Consider the following 22,988-nt stretch of genomic DNA (forward strand, 5'->3'; position numbering starts at 1 on the left):
CAAGAAAGGATACTAGCAGCAGCGTCAGTCGACGGAATCCGAGTAGGGTCAACCTGTGGACAGTTAAGCTGCCGCGGTGAGAAGCTTCCTGATGAGAAGAGGTTTTTAAAAGCCAATGTATTTTTCACCCACTTTACTTAGAGTAGGTGGGACTACCTGTCGCGAATGAATACAATTTCACCAGCCAATCAGGTTGGCTTTATGAGAAAGGGCTTCTGTGATATGACGCGGAGGCGTATATCCTATAGTGAGACATCGAAACGAATGTTATGAAAGAGAACACATTTTACCCTTGGGGTCAATCTGACACCCAAGGGTTCATTTCAATAAATGTTCCTTTCTTATTTAATTGAGACTTGTACTATTTGTTATCATCTTTATGTAATTTTTAGAATGTAAATCGAGGGAGCAAAAGTAGTATCGGCTTAAGAAAATCAGCAGTTCATATCGGTATCGGCTAAGATTGATGAAAAAAAAAATGGGTATCGGTATCGGCCCTAAAAAACCCAAATCGGTCGATCCCTAGTGAACATTCACGACTCTCACAGAATGAACCATATTTATTAATGTTGGGATTGATCGTAAACTTTTTTATACAGGATATTTTCAAGAGGGAGAGAAAGAGAGAGTACAAATCACATCATACAAGTATTTAATATTATTTATAGAGTACAGTCAAACCGTGTCCTTTTTTACAATTTTTTTATGTTTTGGAGTTATATATTTTATAGCTTATTTAGCTTTTTTTTAACTTATTTTTGTAGTTGCTGCTTTTGCTACTTCATAGAAAATATAGAGCTCAGTAAGATGATCACTGAATGCGTCCTAACCCACACCTTCATCTAAACAAGACACACTACAGAACTCACTCGCACTTGCTGTCCCTTAGAGGAGAAAAAGCCAAAAGTGACACATATTAATGAGCTGTTTGTTAATAAATGGGCATGTGTGGCATTTTGCATCAGCAAATTTAACCCAGACTTGATTTTCTGGTCAGATTTTATTGATATAAAAATCTTGACATTTATATCCTATATTGTCATTTGGGGAAAAAATATTGAGATATGAGTTTTGATCCATATTGCCCATCCCTAACACAAATGCACCCTTCCATCCCTGCTGCTTCTGTCCTAAGTCAGCGTGTCTTTCCAACTGCACGAGACAAAGTCAATGTCCAAAGGTCACAATTACTGCCATTCAAAGTAGAGATGCTAATATAGTTGAAGAAGAACATGTTTATATGTTAAATTATATGGTCCCACTCTAATTGAGCCCCATACTTTAAAATGCAGAAATGCAGACATTTTAAAAGTGTAGCATCATCATTTTTACACACAATTGATTAAACGTACAAGAATAGCTAAGAATTATTCTTTTTTTTTTTCTTTCATTCTTTCTTTTTTCTCAAGTATGAAACAGCAATTGGCAGTGAGACCACAGGAGGCATCCAGACGAGCACCGAAGACGCTGAAGCCACGCCCACATGCTCGTCACCTGTCCAGTCTGTAGCCTATCACAAAGTCAACAGACGATACAGCGAGTTCCTCAACCTACAGACGCGTCTGGAGGAAAAAGCAGAACTTCGAAAACTCAGCAAAGGTACAACTCTCGCCATCGTACTCCACTGCTGTAATACTACATGAATGTTAGCATTGTTAGCTAGTAAGTGAAAAAAGTTTTAGGGTCATTCCATGTCATTTCAACTAACGTCCCACGCACTTTGGTCTAAAACAATTCTAAAGTTTTTAACAATTGTTCCACGATTATTGAATATTCTCACTGTAAACATTTAGTTTGATCTGATCAATACTTTTTGAGATATAGACGATGTAGTGGGGGGGGGGGGGGGGGGGGGTGTATGTGTCTATTTATCTTCCATGTTCATCTTCCAATATATCTATAACTCCATCACATATAAAGGTAAATATGGTATAGTAATAAGCTCCACCTACTCTCTCAGAATATAGAAATAGATCTGCTATACATCCTATCTGGTGGACATGTCAGCTCCTCTAAATAGTCAGTGTGTGTTTGGGTCTGGAACATGTTTGGGTCTTCAGTAAACTACTTAGCATATGTCTCAGCCTAATAAATAATATGATCTGTTTTCATTTATAGTATGAAGGTTACACTTTGTTTGGATATAAAATTATTGTTTAGGCTTTATTAGGGCTGGGCAAAAAATTGAATTTAACGATTTATTGAATTTGTAGATAAAAATGATTTTCACTTTGAAAATTTGAGTTAAAAAAAAAAAAAAAAAAAATATATATATATATATATATATATATATATAAATTTGTTTTTCCAGACCTTTTGGTGTTCCATCCTTGTTAGTTACCTTAGCGTGATGTGAGCCAGCCCCCTCTTTGTTTACATGTGTTTACCCTTTGAGTAGGCTGTTCCCCCAGACATGTTTATTATTCACACTATGCTGAGATGCACTAAATCTATAATTTTTTTATTGGCATGTTATATGATATAAAATATGTAGGTATCTGATTTCTTAATCAGAAAATATAAGCTACTGTATAGTTACTGTTGAACATTTGCTTAAACCTGGTCTAAAGCTTGAAATTGTTGAATGAACCTCATTTACTTTATACCAGACTCAAAATACCGCTCACTTTGGTGTGACTTTGGGCAGTGATGTTGTTTGGCACGCGTCCTGCGTCCCTGACGCATAAAAATCTAAAAGGACGTATTAAATCCACTATCCATGCGTCCCAGGGATGCACCTCATTTTCCCCATGAAAAACGACACATTGTGAACAACAACTTATGTTTAAAATCACAGTAACCATCAAAATAAACGTAGCAGTCAGCGGACCCCTTTACGCATTAACTCAGCGCACACATGATCACCTTGTGTACATGCTAGTTTAGCCGCTACAACAACAACTAGCAAGTTAACTAGCTGCTTATAATACACCACAAAAATATCATTTTATTTTTCTCAACAGACTTTACACTGTGCTAGTTAAGTTACATTTTGTGCTAAAAGTTTCATAGTGACTGACTTCATTTGATTTAGTTGATGTTCAGACAAGAAGATTATGGTCTTCTTTTGGTGAAAATTGATTTTTTTGACTCAGTCATGATGATGAGAATGTTTTGTTTGTGTTAAAATCAGCACTTTTATTGATAATTTATTTTTGTACAACAGACACCATTTTGTTATTAATTTGAATTTTAGTCATTTATTTTGGTGGTTTTTTTTTGTGCTACTAAAGTGAAATATAACCTGTTACTGTGACATTTGTTTAATTTCAGATACATTTTGAACATACATGAATAAATCTGCTAATTATAGACATATTATACCACCATTAAGAGAGTTTAACACTACAATTTAAGAAATAGAAGAATATGAGAAATAAAAAAAAATATTTTTTTATTGGGGACCCATTGAATTTCCCAGGGACCCACTCAAATCACCACCTGTGGGTCCTGGGACTCAAGACATTGTAAACCTATCAACATCACTGCTTGGGAACGTTTGGGAACCACTGATCTATGGAAGTGTACGCATCAACGCTCGGAGCCCGATTTTAGATTTGGGGCCCCAAAAGAAGAAAAAAAAGAAAGTTGATTTTTCATTTATTTGGGAGTCAAATATTATGACGGTTGGTGGTACCGAATCGTTGGCACATACCATTATATAAACAGGGGCCATTACCCCATACGTGTCACGGGGGTGCCTGGGGGCCCCATTTTTTAAATGACTTTAACTCCGTTAGTCCTCGATAGATCAAAATGCAGTTTGGTATGAATACTCTATGAATGAATATGATGAGACGCTCCTTTTTTTGGGGGGCCCGGGGGCCACCCCCCATGTCAAATTTAAAGGAACATAGTTGTATGATATATTGTTTCAAATGTAGTTCAATGTAGGTTACGATTACTCTTCACACAATACAATTAGGGGCCCAGGGGCCCACCCCCCTTTTTTTAGCAATTTACATTAAAGTCATTTTCTCGTTTATTTGTGTCAAATATTGCGACAGTTTGTGGTACAGAATCATTTATTTATTTGACAGGGACAATGCAGACAGACATAGTTACAGTAAAACTGATGCGATGCATACAGTGTGTATAGCTAATGCTAATTCTCAACTCCTGTCCCTGGTTGAACTTTTTGCTAGATGCAAAATTTAATTAAACTTTATTTGTGTAGCGCAATTTACAACAAAGTCTTCTCAATGCGCTTATCAAAATATATAATTCATAATAAGAAGAAAAACAACCAACAAGATATAAAAGCACAATCTTAGACACATGAACTTATTTACAACAGTGTATTTACACATTCCCACATTCAGCTCACACAGATACACACACTAATCTTCCTTTTATTTCAAAGATTCTTGAGAAAGTTGTGGCGGCTCAGCTCTGTGACTTTCTTCAAAACAACAGCCTGTTCGAGGACTTCCAGTCAGGCTTTAGAGCTCAACACAGCACAGAGACTGCTTTAGTTAAAGTAACTAATGATCTACTCTGGGCTTCAGATGAAGGACGACTCTCAGTGCTGGTTTTATTAGATCTTAGTGCAGCTTTTGACACTATAGATCACTATATTCTACTAGAGAGATTAGAGAAATTACTTGGAATCACAGGGACTGCCCTAAACTGGTTTAAAGGGGACATATCATGGTTTTAAATCCTTCCTTTTTACATATAAATCATACAGTTATGGTCTATATAAAGCAGAACTGCAATGTTTGGGTCTGAATTCCTCATTATTATAGCTCCACCCCTTTTCTACCCCTTTTCTGATGTGCTTCTGAGAGCAACTCGTTTTGGTGCTGTCTCTTTAAATGCAAATGAGACACTCCATACCCCGCCCCCTCTTCAGGTGACACTCGGTTCAACTCCACCCTGCTCGGCCATTTTTGTAGTTTGATAGAAGAGATACGGCTATGTAGCGGAGCATAAACTTTTTATTCAGAGGTTATTTACACAATGTCAACAACGTTAGACTTGTCCATCCAGCCTTACATGTTCCAGCCAGAGTCTGACCCAGTGGAGCGAGATGAAAATGAAGATGATGAACCTGCAGAACCCTAACAAGTGAGCTAACACAAGCACCGAGCTAACGCTAGCGCCAAGCTTACGTCACGAAATGCATTTTAATACAGTCTTTTCAAAGACAAAAACGTCAAAATGAAATGACTAATGAAAACTTTAGACTTAAATTAAATCACGTAGGCCATATCATCAAGGATCTAAAACGAGCACACAGCGCTAACATATGAAGACGGTGCAACTGTGCTAATGCTAACAAAACAATGACAGGGACGTCTTATCACACTTTTTAGCATTATTTACAGGCACTTTGAAAAGGTTCTGATGCGGGAGACGGTGTAATGAAGCGTGTGGGTTACAACCGAACATTTTGACTTATCCTCTCGTAACTTCAGCATCCTTGAGCTTGGACTACAAAATAAAAGCGAGAAACAAAAGTGTTGGGCCTGGAGTCGATATCTTAATTTGGCAGTTCCGCTGCAAATACTGTGACGTTATTGTTCAAAAAACGTAATAGAGAATCGAAACAGATTGAAAAATATGACCAAAACAGAATATAAAGATGTCAACGGAGCACCTGAAGAGACTAATTTGAACTTTTCTGTACTTCTAAACACTAAATATGCAACAAAAAAAAACAAAAAAAACCTTCTCGTGTTCAGTTTTCTGTTATGTATTCATCATTAATAGGTATTAGACCAGGGGGCGGCAACTCTAGTCCTCCAGGGCTGGATTCCTGAGACTTTTAGATGTTTTCCTGCTCCAACACACCCGAATCAAATGAAGCTCGTTATCATGCTTCTGCAGAGCTTGATGACCACACATTGGTTTCAGGAATCCGGCCCTAGGGGACTGGAGTTGCCGACCCCTGAACTAGACTATGAAAAGCTTGATTGGATCAACTCCGGCATCAAAGGCAAACATTTTATCACAGGTTTTATTTGTTGTCTTTGGTGCAACCCTGTTACCAATATTGAGATACCTGGAAAAGTACATTATTTTTAAAAATATGAGTATTTTACCATCTTATCATCACTTTTTAGCGTTATTTACAGTTTACCGAAGTGCTCTGTTCATCGTCTCCAAAGATAGAAGGAATTGAACCCTCAATCAGACAAAGTCTTTCTGTAAATCCTTCTTTATACTGGTGGAGGTTGATGAAGCAGTCATCATTGAAGTGCTTCACACACACTAAAATGACCTTATCCACAGATGTGGTACATTTCTATAAAAAATAAAACTCAACCAGACACTTTGAAAAGGTTCTGATGCTGGGAGACGGTGTAATGAAGTGTGTGGGTTACTACATCCAACAACCCAACATTTTGACTTATCCTCTCGTAACTTCTGCATCCTGGAGCTTGGACTACAAAATAAAAGCCAGAAACAAAAATGGCGGATTGCTCTAAGTGTTGGACCTGGAGTTGATGAACTAATTTAGCAGTTCTGCTGCAAATACTGTGATGTAATAGTTCAAAAAACGTAATAGAGAATAGAAAAATCGAAACAGATTGAAAAATATGAGCAAAACAGAATATAAAAATATCTACGGAGCACCAGAGAGAGGTTGGAGAGGGCGTTTAGGTTAGAGAGGGACCGGAGAGGGTCCCATTCCTCTTTCAAATACTCCCTCTATGTCTGCTTCTTCCCTTGTGTGTTTGCTCCTGTACTCCTTCTGGCTTTTGTCTTGCAGGTCCGTGGGATCCTCAGTGTGGAGTTACAGAGTCTCAACAACTCTGTCTCCACCCTTTCCTCTGCACACACCCAACACAGCATAACGTGGATGGCTGTTCATCATAGGAATGGGATCCACACAAGGTTCCTGCTGCTTAACAGAAGGTTTTCCTTGCCGCCATGATGAATTCATGTTGGGTGTGGGATACATATGTATGTGTATATACGTATATATGCATATGTGTGTATCCACAAAACGAAGAGTCCGTCCCTAAGACTGCTCTACTGTAAAGTGCCTTGAGATACCATTGGTTATGATTTGGCGCTATACAAATAAAGATTGATTGATTGATTGATTGATTGACTAACTCATCACAATATTAAAAACGTTATTTACACGTGGATTCAACTTTGATTTGTTTTAAGCCACAACTTGAGCCTGGACGTGAACAATTGAAACTGTGTGATGCATGTGAGATGGTGTACAGTGAGTTCTACAGTTTGGCCTGTTTGATGGTTCTACGGCTGGGGATTGTTCACTTATTGCTGGAGGTGCTACTGGTGACTCTGGTGCTGCTTTGTCTCTATATACATGAACTTAGTGGTTCTGCTGAAAGGTTATTGATGCATTTCAATATTAGTTTTAAGAGAATATAATTTATTAAAGCTTTCAAAACTTAATATATATTTCTTGAGTATATTACAGTGGTGGTAGTGGATTGTTTTTTTGTCCATAATTTGTATTGCTTGGTTGTATAATGAACCAATGACCTTTGTGGCTGAGGGAGCTTCTTGGTTCCATGATGTCATCATGTATGATATGTAGATCATCACGTATGTACAGCAGGGCTGCTTGATTTGGGATGTAGTGTTTAATTTATTTAAAACAATTGAGATTTATTTTAATAGTTAATATGTTTATCAAATTTTATTTGTGGGTCTAGAACCAACAACAAATACTAGAATTCTGTTATGGTTTCAATTTGTTCAGAGTAAACCACTCAATTGTTTCTGGTGTGATGTTCAAATATGACATTTTAGACAGAAGCAAGTCATGATTCACAGTTTGGAAGCCCCTCCTTAAATCTAAAAAGACTGCCCCCACCATTTCTCCTGTCCACGTTCTATAAAACAACAGTTTGGAATTTCGGTGGAGTAACCCACCCGAGAACCAAACTGCTGAGGGTGCAGAAGCTGGTGGGCCCCCCGGTGGTCAGTTAGCTGTGTGGCTACAGTTTTATAGTACAGTATAGGTAAAATAGATATGGGCCTGTAATCAGTCATGCAGTCCTGGGCTCCTGATTTAAATATTGGGACAATAAGAGTTTTTTTCTAAGCAGCAGGACATTTACAAGTTCTAATTAAAAGATTGACAAGATGTGTCAGAGGTTTAATTAATGCACTCTGATACATTTACAGGAAGCAGGTGTTCATATTATGTCATTAGATTTAGAATTTGACAATTTTTTGATACTGTTTTCTCATCAATTGCTGGAATTTGGAAGAGGTCTACTTCTGCTGTTTGGACCACATTTAAATATTCAGTTATTTCTTTTACTAACTACACAAAGTTCATATTCAATTCATTAACAATGGCGTTGTTAATAGTTTTGCCTTTAATGGTGAATTATTTCATTTAATTGTGTTTAACTTTTTTGTTTGTCAGATTGTTTAAATGTTTCCAGAGAGTATTTTAGTGAGAGCTTTATTTCCTAAACTTTTGTATATTAGATTGTCAGTGATGAGATTACTTAAGGATTTCTTCAGAGCTAGATCTCAAGATTTCATCAGTTTTCTTAGTTCAATATTAATCCATAATATAATCATTTTGCTGCATATATTTTGCCATCAAATCCATAATAGATCTAGTCATAAAATTACAGGCATCATCTACATTCTCCAGAGTCATCATCTGCATCAAATCCAAATTATTTAATTCTCTTTCAAACTGCAAGGCTTTAGTTTTGGGAATGACCAGTTTTACATTATCATTATTATCTATTAACTATTTTTAGTCCATTTTCTATCTGTCAGTCATGTTATGGTCAGAAAGTCCAGTTACTAAATCCTCGTGATACGTTCTGGTTTATTAATAAATACACAGTCTTTGTCTCTTTGATGATCATAGTAGGTCTTTTAACCATTTGATGGTAGTTACATTTTGCCATCAGTGTTTTTATTTTTTGTTTAACACTATTGTTGGACCAGTTAATATTAGTCACCATAACACAAAGTCTCTCTCTATACATAAGGCAGTGCTATGAGAAGGTGGATTATAGATTACAATAACATTGAAATTCATTGTTGGAGACAGAATTATGTTCAGTACTAGACATTCAAGGGAAGTGTCCAGTTTAATTAAATTACATTTAAATTAGTCTTTTATGTAGATGAACACATGCTCCTCCTCCTTTCTCAGAGTTTCTGTCTGTTCTAAAACATTGGTAACCTGCAATGTCATCATATTTGTTAGAATATTACTATGGTGCCAGGATTCTGTCAAACAAATGTAGTCCAAGTTGGAATCCAGGAGAAGAATAGTCTTTTGGAGATGATGCTGCGAATGTTCAAGTGTCCACCCAGTATTCCTTCAGACTAGCATGATGCTTACCACAGCATTAGGACATGATGAACAGTTTGATAGAAGAGATGTTGCCTTTGTTTTTTTATCAGCGCAACCCGTGAGTGCCACGTGCGTTTTGCCGTGCCTGTTACCGTTGCGACGGTGTCTTGGTGTGTGAGCGCCGTGGATGTCACCGGCATACTCGTCGTATCCGCGTTTGGGTGCGTCGGGTAGGGAGACTCACCGGTGGAGCAGCGGTCAGGTGAACATAGTGGGTGGTTCGCCAGCAGCAGGGCCGGATGGTGCTACCAGTGCTGCTCCATTGGTAGCAGGCCTCACAGTGGGGCAGGCCTGTTGCTCAAACGTGGTCAGTCCAGGTCCGGGATTAAGATGTATATCCCCGCCATGAGTATGAGCACAAGCAGGACTTTGGATGCATACATACGGCCATGCTTTGATGTTAGACTGAGCCTTGCTCCTGTTTTTTGTCCAGAGGGTTGAAGACCAGATGGAGTTCAACACGCTTTGTCCATGACAAACATATAGAGTTTGTTTTGTTCCTTTGTTGAAAAGGCTTGTATACCCCTTTGTAGTGAAACATTGTAAATCCAAACACATGATGACAATAAAACTGAGTGGAGCCCAACAAACCACTGCTGTCCTCGGCTGCCATCTTAGGAGGTTTGACACATACCAGTATATGAATGGGGCCCATTACTCCCTTTGTGCCAAGGGGGCCTCATTTTTTTTCAAATGACTACTCCTCCATTAATGCTCGTTTTACTCTGAATTCTGCGTTCCGCGGGCGAGACCGTTGTTCATCCAAACGTGTTCTTTATTCATTTTTATTTTGGACTCCAACTTTGGGTTATTTCACCACTCGTGAATATTGAACATCCTTTAAGTGAGGCCTATGTAACTTAACTCTGTGTCTTATAATCATTTATTGTTTATTAGTTTATCACTGGTCACATACAAATATAAATAGTAGAAAATGTAGAACATAATACATTTGTTTATAATTACTGTAACATGTTTTATGTTACGAGTGAAAAACCAATAAACAATAGTGTATTTACCTTTCCTATGTGCTGTAGTTCCTGAAATATTGGAAATGGAATAAAAATAAGGACACATACTTCCCTCACTAAATGATCCATATCTCAAAAAGTATTGATCAGATCAAACTAAATGTTTACTGTGTGAATATTGAATCATCAGGAAACAATTGGTAAAAATGTCAGAATTTGTTTAGATCAAAGTGCGTGGGATATTTGTTGATAATATGTAATGACCCTGTTAAAAGGAGCAGATGCTGATTCACTGTTAATGCTGCAGGTGTTAAAGGTCCAAAGAAAATACTCCCAGACATGCCTTTTGGGAACATGGACAGTGATAAGATAGAAGCCAGAAAAGGACTGTTGGAGACGTTCCTAAAGGTCAGTGCGCTGCCTGCTTTCTTTGCCTCATGCTCACTTTTACTGGTTGTTGACACTTTGTGTTGTTTTTAAAGGCTTTGAATCAATTATAATTGCTATCATGTAATTGATAATTAATCACAATAATGGTGTAATTCTAACTGTATCTTTAAAAATATGGTGCTGTTGTAAACGCAATTGACTTGTAATTTAGGATGTGGGTCAAACTGACCCTTTAGCATTAGAGATGCTAACAGAAAGCTAACACAACGGGAAGGTTACGTTTTATGGGCTTATTTATAGAAGGCTCAGTAATTGTGATTAATTGTAATTGAACTTTAGTAATTGAGAATATAAATTAGTGAGGATACAGGAGGCATCCGCACTATTATCTGTTTTTTTCTTCCGTTTTTGCTAACTCCTCCTACACCGTTTGTCAGTTTTTGACAAATAAGCTATCCAAAATTTCAGAAAATTCCTGAGATTTATGTTATCGATTTTTATCATTTGTAACTTTCAAACTTTGACTTATTACATTTTTTCTATCCCATTAATTTCTATTGGAAATTTCAGCTTTTTCAACTTTCAAGCCCTTCATCCCCAGACATTTTTTAACTGATTTTAACTGTTTCAACTATTTCAACCTTATTGCTAATGTTTAGCTTGGTGGGTTCATGCTATTTTATTCTAATACTAAGCTGATGATAAGTTAGTGGTAATGCTAGGTTAATGCTAATGCTAGATAATGCTAATGCAAGCTAATCATTATGCTGATAAAACTGTATGGTAATGGTTATTCTAATACTGATGCAGATTTATGCTGCTAATGTTAACCAACGCTAATGCTAAGCTAATGCAGTTCGACATAGGCCAGCACCTGCATCCTCACTTGCATTTTCTTCAGGAAATGCAAATATTCTAGTTGTAATTGACTTTCAGGGGATAAATAATAATCATAATTTAATTGTAAATAGAAACATGTTGGCCACTCTAATCGTAACTGAATTGTAATTGAACATGGATAATTGAAAACGTAATTTTTTTTTTTTTTTTTTTACTTCCAGCAACTGTGTGCCATCCCAGAAATTGCCAATAGTGAAGAGATGCAGGAGTTCCTGGCGCTGAACACAGACGCCAGGATTGCCTTTGTTAAGAAGCCGTTTGTTGTGTCCCGTATAGACAAGGTTTGTCCCATTGTGTGGGATTTAGATTTAAAACACTGGTTTGTATTTATTATCCTTTCTAACTCCGGTCTACTTGTGCAGATTGTGGTGAACGCCATCGTTGATACGCTGAAAACGGCGTTTCCTCGCTCAGAGCCTCAGAGCCCCACAGAGGATGAGGTGGAGGTGGACGGAAAAGTGTTTTTAGACAAAAAGAGCAAGTAAGATATAAATGTGTTACTGTGCAGAAAGATTTATTAGCATTAGTAACATATTATAAAAGCACTTTAAGCTGTATTTATTTATTTCTACATGATATTACTGCAGCAGGAATGTGTAATGATACCACTAAGAATTAAATTCAGCTTATTTTTCACCAAAAACAAAACAGATCCACAACAACACACTGGACATAACACCTACCTAAAATCAATGTCCACAAACATGAAGTATGACTGCTGACAAATGGTTATAAAATGATCCTCCACTGTTGTTAATGTGGCCTAAGGCTAAAATATCTAAATGATCTATGTCTAATAAACACATTATTATGCATCATATTCATTTAATTAACTTTTAAAAACAGGACAACTTCACAGTTTTAGAGCTTGTGTTCATCCATCTTGAAATCACATGATTGATGATGTCACATGACCCCACTGCCTGTAAACAGCCATTGTTTTCTATTGGAGTGAAACATTCAGCCTGATTTATAGATTTCGTAGATTTTTACATTATTTAGTAGATTTTTTAGTCACAATAACAACTTGTGCTGCTTTTGGTTGCTCTAAAAATCCAGGAAAAGTAAAAAATGTAAATGTAAACCTCTTGTTTACTGAAAGAGGATAAAAACAGTTGTGACCTGAAAACACATCTGACACGCTGTGGTGGCTGAAGTTAGCGAGTAAATCATGGTCTATTGAAGGACTCCCACCTAAAAGTCCTTCTATCCTCAGGGTTTGTGTGTCTTCAACAGTCTGTGATTTACTCTCTATTTTCAGCCACCAGAGCGTGTCAGTGCACTGTTTAAGGGAGAGTAAAGATCCCTTAGGAGAGCCCTCCTTCTCTGCTTCATTGTCTACTACCAAACCTCAGAGTTGGAACTGTCGCTTCATGCGCTCTCAGATTATTTTTGTGGAGCCTTAATATGAACACATTAGCATACACTGAGCTAACAGCTAACTATAGGAACACAACTTTTACCACAGCAGGCTTGGATATCTATGATCACATAGTGTAGATCTATAACTTTGATATGTGAACACATTGAATGAATGAAATTAATCTAGCTTCAACCACCAATTTCATCACATCTCCACAGCATCCATGTGTCAGGTTCAGAGTTAATATACGTAACGTTGCGTTTGATTTTATAAATCACAAACTTTGCGTGGACAGTGACGTGCACAGGGCTGTAAATGAACTTTTTAGATCAGCAGCCAGCATGGCTAGTAATGTTACCAGCCAATCACAGAATAGATTTAAGCGTTCATGTTTCTTTAAATAGTTTTTATTTTAGTTGATTGCAGAAATACATTAAAATTGTGAAAATATAAACATTTAATTTAAAAACAATGTTGTACCAATGCCTAAAAGGTGTAATATGGAACTTTGGGTGTGTCAGAGAAGTGAACCTTTTATAAAGTATATTCTCATAATTTAATAAACAAACTTAACTCAGATAAAAATTGGATCCCTGGAACACTGACGTTAGAAAGAATAGAAGTAATCAGTGCTAAGAATTACATGTACTGTAGAGAAACATGTTTGACTTTTCTTTCTCTCTTTGCACATGCTGTCAAAGGTCAACACTAATCTTTTTAAAACAGCAATGCATTTTTGTTTTAGTAATGAAATAAATGAATTTATTTTATTGTATTATTGTGACCATCACCAGCCCTCCCTAAGGAAGGGTAAGAAATAATTTATTAAAGGGAGGATATAAAAAGAGAGAGCAGTGTTACACCTGGGTGGGAGGGAGGGGAACAGGGAAGAGGGAGTCAGGGTAGGAATTGTAAAGGGTGGGGAAAGGTTGATTATTGTATAGTGAGAGTGAGATGTGAAGTTATAGTTGTGTATATTGTGCTTATTGTGTGTGCTGACCAGTGTGAAGCTTAAGTATAATGGTGGTGGTTGTGGACAGAGGGAAGGAGTGAGTGGTAATACCTAAAACAGGTATTTAGGATTTGGAAAACATGTTTTACTAACACTGCAACGGGATGTCGTAAAGGAAAGGGTGCCAGTCAGCGTCAGGTCTGACAAATAATAATAAATTCCACTCAAAACAAAATGACTATAACCCGTACAAAACAGAAATAGTTTAATGAACAATCAATACACATTTCCACAAAATACACCAGAAATCAAGTTCAATTCAGTTTGTGTATTTCACAGGTAGTTTACATGATCAGTCCATTCCATGAAACTCCAGTTCGTATTTTACGCCACCATCGGTTTCGTGAATCCGTTCCCTTATGGCTCACACTCGAATGAAAAGGAAACTCCACTCCGGGTTTTACCACGGATCCCACCCTATAAACAACCCGGAAAACACAATAAGAAAAAAAAACACAAGAAAACTCTTCTCTAACTAAAGTTTCAGTCACTGTACTTCCCGTCAGTAGAGTCTGGGTTCAGTTGGGGAATGCCACGGTAGTCATGGCTCGGTACTCTGCGGAATTATAAAATCATAAGTTCGTCGCAGGGCAACAGAGAACGCTGACATGCTACCGGTGCTAACATTGTTGGCTGTTACCAAGGCGACAATCGAAGGATAACTAGCAGTTCAGCAGCAGGTAAGAGATCCACGATGTTTCTGGCATGTCTGTCTCTCAGCAGTTATCCAACGTGGATGCTTGTGGGCGTTTTTAATAGTGTCCACGGGTTGGCAGTATGTGATCATTGGATGAACGGTGACAAGTGGGCGTGAACGGCTGGACACGTGAAATGGAAAATAACCTCAAACAGCTGGAACGCTACAACATGCATGCTCTTCAAATGTAAACAAACTGTATAGTGCACATTTTAAAGGTGGACAAATGGTGAAATATCAGCCACTCACGACCCGACATCCATTTATTAAGAAAACTCCTCAATTTCTTCTTCTTTTCAGATCCTTTTTCATCTTTATTTTCCCTGAGTCAGCAGCAGCTTTCCTTTTTACAGTTCAGGTTTTTTAACACCTGATAAATATCTACACGTTTGTTTGTTTGTTTTCAACTCATTTTACAACTTCATTTCAGATCCTATTGTTTGTTTTGTGTCTTTCTGTTTGTCTTCTGGTACCAAACCATAACAAGCACGCTAACGTTAGCACGTAGGCAATTGTTGTATGACATGTCACAACATAGTGTTCATGGGAAATGTAGGATTAGTACAACCAGCAGTGTTGCCAGATACACATTATGTTTTAAAGTCTAAACACACAAAAACACACATTTCTTGGTGAAAAACAGCCCAATCTGGCAACAATGTCTTGTTGAATCGTTTCTGCAGCCTGTCAATTTAAACAGATGCAGTGGTATCTGTTTCATTCTTCACCAGCTAAACAGGCTAATGACGCTACAATGTTACCACCAAAGTTCATTTTTACCCACAATTGTCGGGTGTTAATTTAAAGCCTTGGACGTGCACGTGTTTTGTGCACGTGAACCTTATAAATCAGCTTAAATAACTGAAGGTGTTTTTGTGTTTCCAGGTGTCGTGTGAAGCCCCCCACTAAACATGTTACGGTTCTGAACGGTTCTGACATCAAACACCCAGTGGTGTTTGGATTGGACCAAACCAACTCTGTAAGACATTTACTGGTCGCTATGGCAACCATCAGCACCAGCTTGTTAATTATCTCTGTCTGTGTGTGTCTGTGTGTGTGTGTGTGTGTGTGTGTGTGTGTGTGTGTGTGTGTGTGTGTGTGTGTGTGTGTGTGTGTGTGTGTGTGTGTGTCTGTGTGTGTGTGTGTCTGCGTGTGTGTGTGTGTGTGTGTGTGTGTGTGTGTGTGTGTGTGTGTGTGTGTGTGTTCTCTCCAGGTGTTTAAGGGCATGTCCTTAGCAGAACTAGAGGCTGCTATTACTGAGCTGGAGAAGGTTCCCATGCACCAGGAAACAGGAAGTGAAGAACATGGAGGAACTCTGAGTGGAACACACACTCAATCACATGGTACGTGCTCACTGATATAACGTAGGATGATATTATTATTATGACACTGGTGCTCTTTAACTCTTTATATTTATATTCTTTTCTTCCTTTAATGAAAATGTTTAATAATTAGGTTCAATCATTTTCTTTATCAGATACACATCGCATCGTTCTCAGCAGGAACCTTTCACAGCGTAGGATATTATTTAGTGTCACGTAAAATATCTAACCTTCTGAAATACTATTTCCTGCATTTTTTAAAGTAAAGCTAAAGTTTAAAAAAAGCCTTACTTTAAAGCTAAAAGTGATTAGTGTAATTAGTGATGGTGATAATGAATGTAGTTAGAGAGTTTTCAGACTATAAAGCACATCACTGTATCGGCTGCATTCTAATAATAGAAATATTATAATAAATAATAGGCAGCACTCTATTGGCTGATGAGAGTGGCCTTCAAATGACTCGGCCAATCAGAAGGAGGCTTCCAGAATCATGTTAGGTTTCACAGAGATTTCTGCGTTTCAACTGATAATGTCTAGATGAAGTCTCCTCCTCACTGCTCCACGTCTGCATATCAGTCCATTTACAACTTTTTATGGTCATTTTTTACTGGATCAGACTGATGCACCATTTCATCTGTTCTCCTTATCATGAACTAAATTACAGCGAGTCCAGACTCTGAGTCAGAATACGGACGCGATTGCTTCTGAACGAACTGTTTTATTTGGCAACTTTATGCTGTTTGTTGCCTTCTATTTAAAACTGGTTAATTTTTACTTCACCCAGGCTGCTGCAGCACTCTCTCTCTCTCTCTGATAATATTCTTCATGTCGTTGCTATGATGAGGGTGTGTGGGATTAATGTGAACAGTTTCATTAGTTTGTTTAGATAAAGAGTAGGGGATCAAAATCACAGCCTAGGGGATCAAAATCACAGCCTAGGGGATTAAAATCACAGCCTAGGGGATTAAAATCACAGCCTAGGGGATTAAAATCACAGCGTGGGGGATTAAAATCACAGCCTAGGGGATTAAAATCACAGCCTAGGGGATTAAAATCACAGCCTAGGGGATTAAAATCACAGCCTGGGGGATCAAAATCACAGCGTGGGGGATTAAAATCACAGCGTGGGGGATTAAAATCACAGCGTATGTGATTAAAATCACAGCCTAGGGGATTCAAATCACAGAGTATGTGATCAAAATCACAGCCTAGGGGATTAAAATCACAGCCTAGGGGATCAAAATCACAGCCTAGGGGATTAAAATCACAGCGTGGGGGATTAAAATCACAGAGTATGTGATTAAAATCACAGCATGGGGGATTAAAATCACAGCATGGGGGATTAAAATCACAGCGTATGTGATTAAAATCACAGCCTAGGGGATTAAAATCACAGCGTGGGGGATCAAAATCCCAGCCTAGGGGATCAAAATCACAGCCTAGGGGATCAAAATCACAGCCTAGGGGATCAAAATCACAGCGTGGGGGATCAAAATCACAGCCTAGGGGATCAAAATCACAGAGTATGTGATTAAAATCACAGCGTGGGGGATTAAAATCACAGCGTATGTGATTAAAATCACAGCCTAGGGGATTAAAATCACAGCGTGGGGGATCAAAATCCCAGCCTAGGGGATCAAAATCACAGCCTAGGGGATCAAAATCACAGCGTGGGGGATCAAAATCACAGAGTATGTGATTAAAATCACAGCGTTGCCTGAGATAAACATAGTGTTGACCTCATAGATCATTTTCTCAAATAAAAAAAGATGTAAAAGGTTGGAATTGTTGCTCTGAAGTTAGTTTTCATTTCCACTCTAAACTTTCTCTTATTGACATTGTTTTTAAAGTTTGGTGCATTGCATTGTGGGATGTGGAGTCCTGTAGAACTGTTTTTGACAAAGTGATTTCAACACATTTCTGCTGTTTTCACTGAAACAATGGAGGATGTTTATTTTGGGGTTACACACAAAGTTGTGAATCCCACTGAAACTGAATGTCTCTCAGAGTAATCGAGAACCAAAATGGAGTCAACCAATCACTGTCCTCTGTCTGACAATAAACACCATGTGATTTGAGCCACTAGGGGGCAGTGTTGCAACAGCTTTAGTTTTTCTCTTGTCTCCTGATCAGAAGTTTATCACTGTTACATAACACCAGGGCTGGGCTCAATTACATTTTTCAATTACAGTTATGTCTTCAATTATCCATGTTCAATTACAACTCAATTACAACTATGGTGAATTATTATTTTCCCCTGAAAGTCATTTACAATTAATCACAATTACTGAGCCTTTAATAACTAACCCTTATTAAACGTAACCTTCCTCTTCTGTTAGCTTTCTGTTAGCATCTCTAATGCTAACAGTTTGACCCATGTCTATAATCAGCTGTAATCTAATCAATGAATATATTAGTATTAATATTTATGGCGTGAGCGTCTGAGCCTGTTTTCTGTCACTATACACATAGATCTATATTATTTTTGTAATGATAAAATAATCCTGTAGAGAAGTGACAGGTTGTGGAAAATGTTCATCTGAAACATATTTTAATAATTATTAACTACGTATGTGTGAGACATAGAACTGTAACATGGTTCCACACGGTTTGTGTTTAATTCAATTGTAATTGACAGATTTTATATCATTTCTATGCCAATTACAATTAAAGGTTAAATATTTGAACTAAATTACAATTCACTTATGATTACAACAGCAATGCAATATATGTTTTCAATTGCAGTTGTAATTATAATTGTCATAATTATAATTAATTATTAATTATGCTATTACAATTATAATTGACCCTTTTCTTCCAGTGCAATTGATTGTAATTCTTCCAGTGTAATTGATTGTAATTCCTCCAGTGTAATTGATTGTAATTCCTCCAGTGTAATTGATTGTATTTCTTTTAGTGTAATTGATTGTAATTCTTCCAGTGTAATTGATTGTAATTCCTCCAGTGTAATTGATTGTAATTCCTCCAGTGTAATTGATTGTAATTCCTCCAGTGTAATTGATTGTAATTCCTCCAGTGTAATTGATTGTAATTCTTCCAGTGTAATTGATTGTATTTCTTCCAGTGTAATTGATTGTATTTCTTCCAGTGTAATTGATTGTATTTCTTCCAGTGTAATTGATTGTATCCCTGTCTTCCAGGTGTCTCAGTGTGTGAGATGGAGCTAGCTGATGTGGTTCTGAACATTGTGTGTCTGCTGGTGAAGGACCAGGGCAGCTACCTGTGCACTGAGAACATCCAGAGGACCATCAGACTGCTCTTTGGAACCCTGATCAATAGGTGATGAGTTCACACCTCAGCTACGTTACACACATTTACTGATCAATCACTGATACATTTAGGACTCAGGTCTAGACTAAAACAGTCAGGGAGAAAAACTGGTGATTTGTGTAAAACTTCTGATGAAATTAGAGTCTTTAATCTTTCTGAATCTGGTGTCAGATTCCATAATACAAAATATTCTGTGGGTCTTTAAAAATCAGTCAAAATGCTCTAAAATGGCTGGCACTGATTGGGTTAATGGTCAATGTAACCCCCCACCCCCTGGTGGGGAATAGAGGTATGACAGGTGTGGTGTGACAAACAGGAGGACGTTTTCAATTTCAAGCCAATCTTCTTAAAAACATAAAAAAAACTGAAAATGTAGCAGAAATTCAAAAAGTATTAAATGATTAGACTGCGTTAGACATGTTTCAATTGTCAACTGCCAGTCTTCCTCAGAGGTGTCTGCTGATCCCTTTGATGTTTTTTTGACTTCTGCATAGTAATTCCTACGAGTTAATTTTGGTCTTCTTTTTGAATTGCTTTGATGTTTTCTTGACAGTATTAGCTCATTGTGGGCTAAACGCTGTTTCCCAAAGCTAAGCTATTGCTTGATGACCTTGATGATGATGTCAGAGGTGCGTCTGATTGGTGGATCATGACTTGTATATATCTGCAGCGTGCTGGAGGAGCATGTTCTATTATAGGTTTCACTGATTAAATGGACGTGTGCACATGCATGGTGTCCCTGTCGTGAACTTTCCAGTAAAGTGAATGCAGACAATGTTCTCAGACCCCCCCCCCCCCCCCCCCCCAGCCCCCGAGGTGTCACTACCAGAATATCCTGTCCTCATGTTAATATCCACGTCTCTATTCTGGGATGTTCCACAGCTCAGTCAGACACACCTTGTGCTTTTGTTTGGCCTTGGTCTGGATTATTATTATTATTATTATTATTATTATTATTATTATTATTATTATTATTATTATTATTATTATATATAATATGTCTACATTCAAGATATATCAAGTTTTCTATTTTGGTGATATAGAAAATTACAATATTGCCAATATCGAGATATATCTACCTTTTTTTTTAGCTTGTTTTTATCTATACAATCACACAGTGTAAATCACATCACACATTCATTCAATATTATTCATAAAGTACATTCAAACTGTGTCATTCTTAACACATTTTCCATATTTCTGGAATATGTTTTATAGCATATTTTGTATTAAAATACTTGTTTTACGTGTTGCTGCTTGGGTAACTTCTCAGAACATGTAAAGCACATTTAGATGATCACTGTACCCGTAAATCAGTATCAGTTATCAACAGTACCAATGTGTTGTAAAACATGGTAAATAATAAAATATCAAAATGTTCCAATTTATCATAATAATATTAATAATAATAATAACAAATGTATCAAACCAACATCCAACTATTTGTTTTGTAGCTAAATTAGTTTAACAAATTTCTGCAACATGAAAACCATTTCTTTTCTTTTTTTAATTTTAAAAAATAAAATAAAAACCATCTCTATGGGACAGGGCTCCATAATGTAAATATTTCACTTGCATTTGTGCACAGAGGTGAAAACCTATGTTTGAATAGCAAAAATTAATGTATTTATAGTATACATACAGTGGATATATAAAGTCTACACACGTGATGTAAAAAATAACACTAAGATAAATAATTTAATAATTTTCCACCTTTAATGTGACTTATAACCTGTACAAAAAACCTTTGGTTTTTATTCCAACACTCAGTGTTTGTGGGTCAGAGTCTATCAGTGTGGAACATCTTGATGATGTCATATTTACCCACTCTTCTTTACTAAACTGATCTAAATGTGACAGATAGTGAGGACATCTCCTGTGTACAGCCCTCTTCAGATCACCACACAGATGTTCAGTAGGATTCAGGTCTGGACTCTGGTTGGTCCATTCCAGAACCTCCATCTGATTGTGGCCATTGTTTAGTTGATGCTGTGCTTAGGGTCATTGTGGTGTTAAAAGATAAAGTTCTTCTTCATCTTCAGATTTCTAACAGAAGTCTGAAGGTTTTGTACCAACACTGTCTGGTATTTGGAACTGTTCATAATTTCCTCCACCCTGACTAAGGTCCCAGTTCCAGCTGAAGAAAAACAGCCCCAAAGCATGATGCTGCCACCACCATGCTTCACTGTAGGTATGGTGTTCTTTTGGTGATGATCAGTGATGCTAAGCCCAAAACGTAAAAACTTAACCCCCCCCCCTACCATGGTTGTGTTTCTCAGGTCAATCAGACGTTACCATGACGATGGACGCCTCAGCATTTGTACGGAAGCAGATTAGGGCCAATTTTGATGGAGAAAATACTTTTTAGCAAATCAAGAAAAAAGTCGAAAAGACAGGAATAAAGTCAAAATGTTGAGAATAACTGAGTAACTAATAACTAAAAAACTTAGAATAAAGTTGAAATTTCAAGACTAAAATTGAAATATAATGTTGAGATTAAAGTAAAAAAGACAAGATTAAAGTTGAAATTTTGAAAATGAACTCAAAATACAATATAGTGATATATATATATATATATATATACTGTATATTAGCAAGGCAACAAAATTTAAATTCTTGGCCGAAATGAATAAAAACTGACGGTTTTAAATGATTTATTCAGAGAGCTCCATGTGTGAAATGTTGACGATAGTGTGGCACAGTGATGAGACGGAGGAGGAAGTGAACTCCGTGAAGTCCCTGACCCGCGATTTAAGGGAAGTTTGGGATCACGGGAATAATTTTAAATAACTATGAAATATTAAATTGAATAACTTTTATCAGTACAAAAACGTTTTTAAGAAAGACCTTCTTTTTTAAACCCAAACAAACTGCGACACAGTGACGTCATGAACCGGAAGTAGCGTATTCAATACCGAGAGGGAGCGTAATCTTAAAATTAAAATGAATGTTTTTTAACACCAAATTACTCCAAAATAGCGGATGCACACACATGACCTGTGTGGAAGCTGTTGACAAAGTTTCAGGTCGAAAAGATACCGAGTCGGGGAGATATTCGTTCCACACACACACAAGCGTGCGCATATAGAACTTTCTTGCTTTTATATATAGATCATATATGATGTGTATTGTGAAATGAGCAATGTTTGATTATTTCACACAAATGTGTCAATTTCACAGAGCTGTCTTTAATTTCATCCTTCTCCTGTTGGGGGCGGAGTTTCCCATTTCTCATGATTGTGTGCGTACAGCATGGTCAGAGCTGCTGTGGAAGTGGAAACTTTATCTCACCAGGTTCTTTTTTACAAGTCCCAAACGTTGCGTACGCTTTTTTTAGTATGTACGCAGCGTTTTTAAATGAGGCCCCTGGGGAGGGAACAGGCTGAAGATGGCTACAAATGTGACCTAAAACCTTTGAGATGTCCTCATTAGTAGATCTATGTTTAACAAAACACATTATTTTGAGAGCCTGTGCGCCGCCATGTTGAAATGATGTCATTGATGATGCCAATCGTCCCTTTCAGTCCATTGAGTTCTATAGGAAGTCAAGCATTCAGGATCATTTATCAGCTTTTTCAGTCAAAATAACAACTTGTGCTGCTTTGGGTTGATCTAAAAATTAGAAAAAAGTTATAAAAGTCGATGTAAACCTCTTTTGTTTACCGAAAGATGACAAACAAAATCTGTGACCCGAAAAGATCTGTGACAACAGGGGCGACA

At 37.3% G+C, this 22,988-nt stretch overlaps 1 protein-coding gene across 1 annotated transcript in view; it reads left to right on the top strand.

Annotated features, from left to right (window-relative positions):
* Nucleotides 1-22,988, top strand: part of snx19b (sorting nexin 19b) — a 44,492-nt gene that overhangs the window by 8,601 nt on the left and 12,903 nt on the right. The window contains exons 5-11 of the mRNA XM_028465333.1: nucleotides 1,410-1,599; nucleotides 10,601-10,701; nucleotides 11,745-11,864; nucleotides 11,946-12,064; nucleotides 15,541-15,634; nucleotides 15,869-15,998; nucleotides 19,139-19,277. Coding sequence (XP_028321134.1) covers nucleotides 1,410-1,599; nucleotides 10,601-10,701; nucleotides 11,745-11,864; nucleotides 11,946-12,064; nucleotides 15,541-15,634; nucleotides 15,869-15,998; nucleotides 19,139-19,277 — 893 coding nt within the window. The remainder of the gene's footprint in view (nucleotides 1-1,409; nucleotides 1,600-10,600; nucleotides 10,702-11,744; nucleotides 11,865-11,945; nucleotides 12,065-15,540; nucleotides 15,635-15,868; nucleotides 15,999-19,138; nucleotides 19,278-22,988) is intronic.

Source organism: Gouania willdenowi, chromosome 13 (assembly GCF_900634775.1).
Source record: "Gouania willdenowi chromosome 13, fGouWil2.1, whole genome shotgun sequence".
Lineage (NCBI taxonomy): Eukaryota > Metazoa > Chordata > Actinopteri > Blenniiformes > Gobiesocidae > Gouania > Gouania willdenowi.